This window comes from Hoplias malabaricus, chromosome 3, assembly GCF_029633855.1.
Source record: "Hoplias malabaricus isolate fHopMal1 chromosome 3, fHopMal1.hap1, whole genome shotgun sequence".
Taxonomy (NCBI): Eukaryota; Metazoa; Chordata; class Actinopteri; order Characiformes; family Erythrinidae; genus Hoplias; species Hoplias malabaricus.
In genome coordinates this window covers 60422110-60434752 of record NC_089802.1, presented here as the reverse complement: position 1 = coordinate 60434752, position 12643 = coordinate 60422110, and the positions used below count along the sequence as shown (strand labels likewise).

The 12643-nt window shown below is 38.2% G+C and overlaps 1 protein-coding gene across 1 annotated transcript in view; it reads left to right on the top strand.

Moving 5' to 3' along the window:
* rab6ba (RAB6B, member RAS oncogene family a) overlaps positions 1–12643 on the top strand; it is a 114466-nt gene that overhangs the window by 52507 nt on the left and 49316 nt on the right. The window contains exon 2 of the mRNA XM_066666197.1: positions 7068–7126. Coding sequence (XP_066522294.1) covers positions 7068–7126 — 59 coding nt within the window. The remainder of the gene's footprint in view (positions 1–7067; positions 7127–12643) is intronic.

Genomic DNA, 12643 nt, shown 5'->3' with positions numbered 1-12643 from the left:
CATGGCCCTTCAGTCCGGCCTGAATGTGATTCATAATCCACCAGTCTGCACTGGTGGGGTGAAAAGAAAACAACCCTGACAGTGAGGGATGAGTAGAAGAAGCTGTATCTGTCTCCCTGAAGATGTCTTAGACTTCCTCGTCATTCACTGTTATCTTTGTTGAATATTCTATGCCCTGTCGTCATACTCTGGTTTAGTATTACTCAGTTGCCACAGGTAGTTCAGCAGTGTTTTCATTATCTGCGAATCTCCAGCGCTGATGAGAATAAACTTTGACAGTGTGCTCTCACTTATATAGTCGCTGGAAGCTTAGGCGTGACCCGGTGTTTCCAAACATACAAAGATATTGATAAATGTGGGCATGCTAATTAGCATAATCACTAATTACCACTCTTAACAAGATCCTTCCCAGCAGATACAGGAACAAAAAGAGGGCCCAAATGACGATAATTAGTCAGCCTGATAAGTGCTCTTTGCATAATCTTTCATAATTAATATTGCCGTGGGTACATTTGAGGGACTGTACACAGCTGAGACGCTTCCATACTCAAATAACTGTACTCCGGGATGCACTGATACATGTTTTGCTATCTGAACAGAAGGTGTAAGGTAAAAGGTTTAATATCAGTCTATTATTCAGGCATTTCACTAGCAAAATACTATGCAAAGTGCCTTTTTTACTTATCCAAATGATTCATTCTTGAAATGAATCAGATATCCTTTACAAACTTTAGCTGTCTTGTTTTTTAAATTATTTTCTTGTGTTCAGGAAATGGTAAACCTAACAACAATGTAAGATATGTTAAGTCGTCAAAAGTCAGTATAGGTAAACAATGCTTACAGCTTTTCCATTCAGTTTAAATTGAAAATGAATAACTAAAATGTTTTGCATTCTCTCTCCTCATTCCTGGGCTCTTGCGCTGTGTGTGAACTGTGGCTCATTCTCATTCTGAACAGAGCTGTTTAGACAGGGAGAATGGTGCTGTGTTGTTTGATACTTTGTGTAACAGATGAATGTAACAGATTTCATTAAGACCCCAGTGAACTGGGTTAACTTGCAAAAACTCTGTGTGTGTGTGTGTGTCTATAATGTGTATATATACAGTTTAATTGTTGATGTTTTACATTATAATCAGAGAGAAGGGTACTAAACGTGCACAGTCACCATTTTTATAATGAGCATCACACTAAGAAACTTTAGCAATTGTGGACAGGTCTGGTCTGGCTGATATTTGTTTCATTAAATTCAGTATTGATACAGATATAAATCCAGTATATCAGTATGATGTGTCATTACTATGAATGCTGTTACTGACTAATACCATCCCGTGAATCACAGTGTTTTGAACAGAAAAATAGTGCAATTGCAGAAAAAAAAACATTAACTGTGCCCAGCAAATTGGTGGGATATGATAAATATTCTACTCCATGTACCAGTCTGGATTGTACTACTGCAGTGAATATATGCATTGTGTATCAGGTTATACATTATTTATTACAGTGCTTCTGCCTTTAAATCAGTGAGATATGAAGATGATAAGTGCGTATATTACTCTTCCAGGAAATTATTAGCTTGGAGCCAGTGCCAGGGTGGGTCAGCCCAGACAGATGGCTTTTGTCTGCATGCTTTAGCATAGCGCCCAGTGCAGGCTCTCTGCTGCTTTACACGTGTATAATTTTGTATACTGTTTGTTTTTGCATCGCTATTGCTTGGCATAATATATTGTGTTAACTCTGGGGGGAACCTGATTACTTAATTTAAAGAAATAAGTTTGAAATAAATTTTAATAATTTAAATATTTATTTCATTATTATTATTATTTATTTATTTTTTTGTAGCTTGCATATCACAATAAGAGTACTCCCTTTGGATTCTCTTCCCAGGAAATATGTGGAAATTGTTGAAAGGCAAGCTTTTATTGTTCAGTCAGTAAAAATATTACAGCTTAATAATCTTCTTTAATCAGTAATAAGTATGTTACTTGATTACAATTATAATATACAGGCCTAGTTCAGTGTCTCTGGACTAAATTGTACTGAGTTTGTATACATTTATCTTACATTTACCCATATTTAAGCCTCTTAACTGTCCTCTAAGTCATACTTACATTGTTCAAACTGGTTTTCTCACTGAGCTAATTTTATTTCATAGAAAGTCATAATTCAGCTCAGTCGTGTAAGCAATGCGCTTGCTTGGGGCTTTAAGCTAAGTGTAGGTATTTTTGACAAGAAAGAGCGCTCCCATGGTGAAAGGTGTTTGATTCAGCAGGAGCATCCCAGGAGAGCCTCCCAGAAGCAGTATCTCTGTCTGAGTGAGCCACTATAAAACCAGAGATTTGAGATTTTCTGCATATTGCCATGTCACAGGGAACGTCTGAACATGAACATGAACTTCCCTCAGACTCACGTCAAGGAATAACGGACTGCAGTCGACACTTACAGAGGCTCCTTGTGGTCTTAGGTGGAACTGCATGCCAACACTAGTCTTCTCAAAGCTGGTAAAGAAATATTTTGTTAAATTGTGTGTTGATTGAAAAAGAATGAAACATTTAGCTTTTGAATATTATCAATTTCTTTTCCTTGATTTCATGAAGGAGTTAATTTTCAGGCTGCCACTGAAGAAAGATCACATTTTGTATCTCCTATAATTTACATATTGAACTTTACAAAAAATGTATAAAACATATTTTTCATCTTCAGTACACAAACTTTATCCATGGTACAGGGAACTCGATAAATGAAGCAACAGTTCTGCTCTGACATTTTAGCAGAACCTTTGTGCACAGTGAGGTGGGAGTGTGGAGGGTGTTGGGTTTGCATTGTGAGTGGACACAGCCGATGCAGCCAAAAGCTGCATTCCAAAGCCTAGGCTGCAGCCGAGGTAGGACTATCCTAAGAAGACTCCTTTTTTGTAACCTAGGTCACACACTTGGAACGTTCTAAGGAGACTGCTTTGTGATGTCTCTGGAAAGGTCTTATCTACCTCAAAGCACTAACATGACTAAGTTAAAATAGATATAAGTATTTTCTTATTAATATTAACCTGCAAAATAACATGATATTTAAAATTATATTAAAACTGACCCATTCCCTATGTGTCAGTTTTCGTCTGCTTAAACACTCAAACTGAACAATTAAACATTTACACTTCAAATGGATTTAAAAATATTACCAAATAAAAGAATATACAAATAAGCTTATATCTTAATTAATTGATTAATTTACACTTTACAAGGTAAACAAACTCCTGAAAAGCTCCACTTTCCTCCATGTCTTGTTTATATTTATGTGCATGGAGAATTTTGGGTAACCGAGGGCCATAAAGGATACATCTTCTGCTTTCTCTGAATCGTTCCAAACATAGGATGCTTTTCTATGCTGTACACGATTGGTCCTTCACATTATGACAGCCTTCTATGAAGTGGCCGCAGCTGAGGCTTTGAAACACAGCTATAATCTCATTCTCAAGCATATTCAATAAAAAATCCAATTGATCTGCTTTTGTCAGAGTTTAATTTTGAAGAATGTTTAAAATAATGAACAGAACTGTTAAAATATATGCATAGTGCATACAGGATTATGGGAGCCCATGGAACTGCCCTCCCCCACCCTCCAATGCAGAGACTGTGGCACTGGGCATAAAATGGATTACTGGATATCCGAACTTAAAAGAGAAATAAAATGAATTAGACATTATTTCTACATTATTTCCAACCAGCCCCAAAGTGAAGGAGCCCATTGGGAATTCACCCGATTTGTCCGAGTACCACTCCAACATCGCTGTCCAAAGGAAAAAAATGCATCTCCCAAACAGTAACTTTACAGGAGAAGGAAAGAACCTTCTTAATTTTCAAAAATATTTTATTCCATGTGATTTTGGAGCATTTCTATTGGTCCATTAATCATGACATTTTCACACAGTGTGAAGGACAGCTGCAAATGAAGGACGGTGTTCAAATGATGTAGTAAATTAAAAATCCACAAAAATGGAGACACATGTTATTGTTTGGACAGCGATGATATGTAACCCTGTTATTAAGGTTAGGTAAACAATTCCTGTGTTTTAGCATTATATCATATGTATTTTTGGTAATATTCCAAAAACAAATCAAATAAAAAAACTTTAGAAAAGCACAAATTCACTGTGCGGATGTGTTGAATAAAACAATGTACCAGTTCTTGAGTTTACTTTGATAATTGTAAAAGTATTTAGACATCTGTAAAAACAGTAGATGGATTTAGCTGAACAACAGCAGACTACACAGTGCCTTGAAATACTGTGTTTCAAAACCATGGCTGATTCATTGAGTAAGTGAATGTGACAGCAGTACTTCACTGTCTGTTTTCCAAGAATCACTTAGACTCCCTCCTCCCTCATCCCCTCACTGGCGTGTGTCGCCATTATCAAATGTTGCCGCACTAATGGCTAGGAGGGAAGCTGGAAACCAGGCGGGTGAACATGCAATCTATCAGAGGAAATGTTAACCACTAAACCCTGTATCCAGCCATTCCTCTTCCATCTGGCACAGGTGATTAACTGAAAAATGTCATGTGCCCCCTGCTCCACTAAATGACACGATATTAAATATTTAACAGGACTAAAATTAGACGCCTACTTCTCCACCGTCCTTCAGAAAGCCGGAAAGAGTGTGTTCTGCCTAGAGTCCATGAAGACAGCCCTAAGGGATGAGGCTGGGGTCAAGGCATTATCCTTATGAAGCATGATTCAGATGGGTTTTAGTCTAAACTGAGTTTTATTACTCCAATAAACTGAAGTCCTGTAACCACTGTAGGCTGTAAAGCCCTCCAGCTTCATCTCTGATTTATACCCTGTCTCACTTGCTTCGATTTCAGCTGTTTATTTTTTTTCCCACTCTCTCTGTGTAAGCGGACAGGGGTGAAAAATCAAACCAGGCTAAAGAGTCAATATAGCCTGCAGATTTACAGGAGACAACAGGTTTTTTTCCGTATTTGATGTATTTGACATGTTTGGTCTTCAAGGCCTCTATCATCACTGCCTTTCCTCTTCCTCTCAGCATCCTCTGCATGACTGCACTCCTGGTAAGCCATTATCTCTCCACTGTGAGTGCCACACCCAAAGAGCACATGCGCACACACAGATACCCCCAACATCTCGATGTCTGGCTTCTCCCTCAGTTCATTCATAGGATCAATAGTCATGCTTTGTGTCAAGCACCGTGGTAAAATCATAATTCTATATTTACTCAAAAGCTTTAGACAAGGCCTTATGGGGCCCATTCATTTCAATCCTCCTCGCTGTAAAATACAGACTGATCTGTGTCTTAGGGCAAATTAGCATTTAAATGACTTGTGACCTGCGCCGGCCTGGCACTGCTAACACACTGTGAAGTCCTATTAGAGCCTAGATAACCCACACTCAGTTCTTCATCTGAAACACTGAATACATTCTCCGTGTCTCGCTCTGTGTGTGTGTACATTTATCTCTATATTCTTGGTATTTGGGTGTGTGCGTGTGTGCGTGTGTGTGTGTGTGCGTGTGTGTGTGTGTGTGTGTGTGTGTGAGTGTGTGTGTGTCTTTGGTCTGTTTTATGACTACTGCATTTCTCAGCCTTGTTATTCTTTTAAAAAAGTGAATGAAATGACAAAAATATACTATTGCTTTATTATAAGGTATTTTCCTAATATATATCTCAAGGCTTAGCTTTATTAACAACAGTAACTTTAGCAGTACCACAAAAATAAATAAATACTCACTGTGACCACATGGACAGTTTGTTTAAAGATATGATAATTATTTAAAAGCATACTCTGACTAATTCTGATTTTTATCTTGCCTTACTGCATTCCTCGTGTGATTTCTCAGTGCTGTTGTTTTGTTTACTTTCATAAGTAAGTTTGTTGTTTTATGTGTTTTATAGATACTCTAAATAAACAGAATAATTAACATAAGCACTTACTGATCCAAACTGCACTCTGAATGAGATCATATTCTCACTCAGACATCAAACAATAAAGGCAGCTTCATGCTTTATATATATATATATATATACACTCTAAACACTCTAGACACTCTAAAACACAGAGGTTGGACAGTCTGAAAATGTGGATGCCTTAACTGCTGTGGTACCAGATTTATCCTTAGGTTTTAAGTTCAAGGGGCTGTCGCCAAATTCTCTGGACAGAGCTCTGGTAAAGTGCTTGATTCAATAGAGTTAAGAAGGAACAAGAAAGAACAAGAGGGAAAAAATAAACAGTGGAAGAAAATAACATTAGGACACACTGGGCTGATATCTTGCAATGGTTTGCAGTTGTTTGTAAAAATCTATAGCTTTGAATAAAGTGAAAATGCTATTGATAAGTAATGTTCTGCTATTTAGATGAGTAAAGAGTATTTATTGTGGGCCCACATATTAGAAGTAAGCCTAGGAAATAATTGAAGCTGTTTTTGAATCCCCCTTTTTTCAGCTGCTTGGTATACAGTTATTTATTTTTTCTATATATATTACCTGCTGTAAGCCATCAAACTCTTCATCAAAACATCAAATTCTATGAGATATTGCATCATGAATATCGTGTGGGTCCATGTCAGTCCCGATTTTTAATTCAATAAAAATGCCACAGAGCATCTAAAGCTTTACCCTAATTTCCTGAGAAAATATAATATTGCAATTGTAGATATTTGAAGCATCTGAAGAGATTACGTTTATATTTATGACATATGGATGTGCTTTGAGGTGCATATTTATTTTTGTGTATTATGTGTGACATATGGTTATTCAATGCATTATCTACCAAGTGGAAAATGATATTTAGGCACTATGTTTTTGCAGACAATAAATGGTCTTGCACAACTCAGTAAACTAGAACTGCCTTATCATTTCCATTACATCACCAGCAGCCCTCAGGTCAGCCTCGTATTCATTAATTAGGTCCCTTGGCAGATTCTCTAATTTAGTGGAGTTTGTTCTTGGCGGACACTAAATCAGTCCAGTCGGCAGGTGCAGGCTTCCAAATCTTTCTCAGCCTCTGTCTGCTATTGAATGGATGCCATTTTAATGCTTCTCTCCTCTTTTGTTCTCTTGCAGTTGGGAAGACTTCTCTGATCACGCGGTTCATGTATGACAGCTTTGACAACACATATCAGGTAGGCAGCTGCCAGCACACTTTATGTTGTCGTCATTCTGTCACTCACCAAGGCCTCAGTTCTACTCCTTCAGTGCAAACCGTTGTACAGCATGAAACATTTGTCCCTTTTTTAATATGCAACACGCAAAAGTCATTTATATGGGAAGAATGGAAACAATCATTTACTGACCCAGAGAATAGACTTAAAACATTGGTTTGGTGAAGAATCTTGTCAGTAGTCAATATAGTCTCTTTGCCAAGACATGTGTGGTGTCTTAATTTTTTAAGCAGGCTCTTGAGTGATCATGGTCAATGAGAGACACTGAGTTCGATCCCTGGTGATGCCTCAGACATCTGTGGCCAGGAGTTTAAGAAATTAAAGTTGACCTTGCTCAATATCTGTGCATGAAAAGGCATTCCCTCTTCCCCCTATTATTCAACAGCAGGGCTAATAAATTAAATAGATAATGCATATTACTTCTACTCTAAAGGTGATTTGTCACTTTATTTTGTATTGTTCAATAAGAAATTGCAATTGTATATCAATTACAATGTTTAAAATAAATTAAAAATAGAGTTTTTAAAGCATAAGACATCTGCAGAAGGGAAGTTTGGTAACCATGGTGAGTAATGCAAGGGTGCAGTGTCAGGCAAGTTGTTTTTAATGCTAATTCATTATGTGTCCAGGTGTGAAAACATCAATTCCTGATGATCTCATATTTTTGAACAAGGAAAACTACTTAATAAACTTGAAGCTAAATCAGAGAAATATTTTAAGCAGACAGTCACAATAAAACATTATCCTCCCAAGAAACTATTGTGTACGACATGGTTTTAGGGCAATGGCATTGAAAAAAGACTAGTGTCTGCCTCATATTTGCAATGAAATATTCTGACTTTATTATCTGAAATATTCTGACTTACTTCTCTCATCTTAAAAGGTCAGTTTGTCACAGGGTTGGTATACATGGAGACATAATCAGGTGCTAAGGGTTTTAGCATGTTTGTTGGACAGCAAAAGGCTAGAGGTTAATGCATTGACGAGTGACTGTAGTAATAAATATCTTTGTGCGTGAGGGGGAATGTTTTCGAGAACGTTCTACAAATGATAGATGGCGTGAAGCATGAGCTTGGAAATTGCTGGTGGACGGAGGAAAAAAGCTGCAGGTCCCAGAGTGCATTGTGTTAACTACACATGGCCAGACATGGTGCTCTACTCTGAAAGTAAGTGGATAGTTTATTTCATAGAGCTTAAAGTTCCATTTGAAGATGCAGCAGATGAAGCATTCGAAAGGAAGAAGCTGAAGTATGAAGACTTGGCGGCTGAGGTGAAGGAACACGGGTTGCAGGCACATGTTAAAGAGATAGTTGTTAGGGGATTTATAGCCAAGTCCGCCACATCCCTGCTTGTGCAGTTCGGCATCAGGGGCTGGAAACTGAAGCTGTGATGGATTTATGAGAAACAGCTGAAAGGTCTAGTCAGTGGTTGTGGATAAGGAGAATTTGTTTGTTAGATAAATGAGCCTTCTAGCTCCTGCATAAAACTAAAGTGCATGACCCAGGGTTTCCTGCAGTGCTTGACAACGTCATCCCTCCCCCCTCGACCAACTATTCATTTTGTGCAATTTGTTCATTCTTATCAAGACTTCCAAAGTGTTTGCACGTAGCTTTCTGCTATGTCCAATGATTCATGATTATTCAATCCATTGTAGAAAACACTCAACAATAAGATATCCTTCAAAGTTCCAAAATAAATTCTGTGATTTGTTTAATGTGTTATTCCCCAATTTTCAGTCACAAACATGCGTTCTGAAGTATAATCCAGTGTTTAAGGTGAGCTGTGTGTACACGAGGTCAGAGCATGTGCAGCCCATGCTCGTAAATAATATTTTGAATAATTGATTTAAATTTGCACTCGATTTGTGAACCGATTCACTCAATGAGTCCACTGTACACTCAACCCATCGTGTAAGTAACACCACACAGCACAACATTCACGAAATATCAGTGGATTTGTATAACACAGAACGATGATTCGGTTCGATTCTAGAGCTTTGATTCCCAACGGGAGCACGTGGGAGCGATTACAAGGTAGTTGCCCTGTTGTCCACCACCCCGGTCACAAACAATGACCAGTGAATCAGAACCAGCACAACACCCCTCCCCCATCCTGGTCATCAAATGTACCACCTTAACCAACTGATTTTCTGCGGGAAACCCTGTGACCCCATAATATTTTCACCAAACATATTTTGACTGATCAGCTACACTATATTCCCCACAAGTTGGCAGCCCCATTCTCCTCTACCTGAGCCATGGCAGTGGCCGTGGCGACCTTAGACTCATGTCAGCTGCTCCAGAGCATCCCATTATAGTAGCAATGCCTTTCTGTTGAGATTATAAAAAGATATGTGCATCTTGAAGTTGATAAATTGAGTGATTAGAAGTATTGAAAGCTACTGGATCCGCTTATATATGAGTAGCATTGAGTGAACAGTATTGTATATTGTATGATGCAGTTTTTTGCCTCTTCTAAAAGGTCTTTATGAATGAGCTGTGGTGTGTATAGTTTGGGGGCAGAAAGGTATGGACTTATCTGTCATGTTGATTTGACACACACAGTTCCTTGACCTTGCTTATGCTTCCACAGTTTCAATCTCAAACTAGAATTTGAAACCTACTCTCTGCTCCTCTCTGTAACTCCAGGCAGACTGATTGACTGTTGATCCCTCGCATGTTGTTGGCTGTACCCATTACAGATGCCTCCAGGTGGCCCAGAGGCAAAAACAAACAACAATTCTGACAGTGTTTTACAATCTGATGCAATCACAAGATGTGTATATATAAATAACCCCGGTTGTAGAAAATAATACATTTTTAAGGGCCAGTTTTAGTCTGATGGAAATACAGATACTGTGAGGGTGGCACACACTGTTGGGTTGACACATGCCTCTTCTAGAATAAAGTTGAGGTTCTTTTTTTTTTCCTGTGCCGAAAGTTGGCTTTTATACTGAAAATATTACTGTGTTTAAAGTTAAATTTGGGAGTAGGGGTGGGCGATATGGCCCTAAAATAATATCATGATATTTCAGGGTATTTTGGCGATAATGATATAAATGATATAATGATAAAAATATTTGGCGATATGAAAAAAACACTGAAAAATACTTTCAAAAACAGACTATTGCAACAAAATCTATGTTATACTGATATGAATTATATTAAATTAAGCATATTTAATATATATTAATAATATTAGAGGCTTGTTTCAATTCTATCATAATACCATGGTACATCTGATATTTTATCACCTCCACAAGCCACTCCACTTTTTTGGGGCAAATTCTTCCACCTCAGAGCCCCTTTCCACCATACTTCACTGTGGCTAAGTGACCCATGTAAAGCATGTATGCTGTATTATGGGTAACTGCATGACGTCATTACATAAACAAATCGGAATATCACCAATATCACAATATTTATTTTTCTTTTTTTTTAATCGTTTAAAAAATGATGATGATATTATCGATATTATATTGAGAATGACACGATGTGACACAGCCCTATTTGGGGGCATTTTTTTGGAGAACATATTTGACCATGTTTCCCCTTTGCCGCTGGCTTTTCTGATGGTAAGGATATATCCTTTTTAAATGTCTTGTGGTCTTTGTGGTTTTCAACTCTAGCTGTGCCTCAGTTCTGCACTGTATTTTCTTTACTGTACAGCACAAGGAAGGAAACTGAGGCAGTGTTAGGTCTCTCAAGGGAGGAGCAGTCTGTATGAAGTTCATATTTTCTAATTTAATTCATGCAAAGGTATTTGCAGGAGGAAGAGGAAGGCACTTATATTTGATACTGCTTGCAATCTTGTATGAGATAGATGTGTGGCTTGTGTGTAAGTGAGATAGAAAGAGAGAAAGAGTCACAAAGTATGGATCTTTTTTACACTTTGCTTTAATTAATAACATAAGAAATTTTTTTAGAGTGTATAGACCAAAAGAGAGGAAAGTGTGTAAACCTGAACACGTTCATTTACTCATTTTCTTTCTTTCTGTTTTTTATTTTTCTTTTCTTTTTCTCTTTCTTTCTTTCTTTCTTTCTTTCTTTCTCTCCTACCATAATTCCTGCTTTCTTATAATTAATCCCTTCCATACCCTTGTTTTCTTTTGCTGTTTTCCTTTCGCACCCTCTCTCTATTATCATCCTTTCTTCCTTTCTCTCTCTCTCTCTCTCTCTCTCTCTCTCTGAATGTGGATAACAGAATAATGCATGAACACTAGTTTTGGGAGAAAGTGCTGATCGGGAGCTGTATCAAAGGGAATGTAGTGTAAAAGAAGCTTGAAATTATTAATGCGCTCTCTTTGTTACCGTGGTGCTGTGTACAATACTCTAAACTGAAACCCACACACTTCCACTGTCAGTACTCACAATTACATCCCGTTATATGCAGGTTCTCCAGCCTGGTCTCTCTCCAGGCAGTGTGTGCGTGTATGTGTATCATGAAAGTGTGTGTGGAAGAGGACCAGTCAGTGTGCCATGACCTAAGCTGCTCCTGTCAGACACATGTGGCAGTAATAAAGTGTCATGGCATAATGAGATTACATGAGTTGCTTTGTGAAGCAATCAGTGCTGTAGTCCTGGGTGTGGACTGATGGGACATGCTCCTACAGGGTCAGACTGCATCACTCCTTAAATACAGAGCCCATCGTTCAACTGAGTGTTCGTCCTGCAGGCATATAAACCTCTTATTTATTACTTTCTTTGTGTTAATGCTTATTAATGTGTTAATGCTTATTAAGCATGGCTTAACACTATAGCAGCAATACTCGTATTATGATTATATTTCTATAAACAGCAAATTCACCAGCGTTAAATCAGCACTGTTAGTAAATCAACACTAATATTGTTGATTTAATGCTGGTGAATTTGCTGTGTACACGATGTTTGTGATACCATTATAATATATTATAATGCATGGCTGAATCAATAATTATGGCCTATATTACAGTGGCCAAAAAATAAGTTGCTTGGGTTAGAATGCATATTTAGATTAACTATTCACAAATACAGGTGACTGCATAGAGCATGTCTGTGAGGAGTTGGTGTGTTCTCCCCGTGTCCGCGTGGGTTTCCTCCAGGTGCTCCGGTTTCCTCGCACAGTCCAAAAACACACGTTGGTAGGTGGATTGGCGACTCAAAAGTGTCCAGGTGTGAGTGTGTGAGTGAATGTGTGTGTGTGTGTGTGTGTCTGTGTTGCCCTGTGAAGGACTGGCGCCCCCTCCAGGGTGTATTCCCGCCTTGCGCCCAATGATTCCAGGTAGGCTGTGGACCCACCGCGACCCTGAATTGGATAAGCGGTTACAGATAATGAATGAATGAAAAGGAATGAATAGAGCATGTGTTTGAAATGGCAGAGTTCAGTGTAGCAATGGACAAAACTGTAATATGGATAACGTCTAGTAAACACTGAACATGGAAGTGAAGGTGGTGCTGTGTGTGTGGCACTAGTATGATTAGATCAGACACAGCAGAGTTG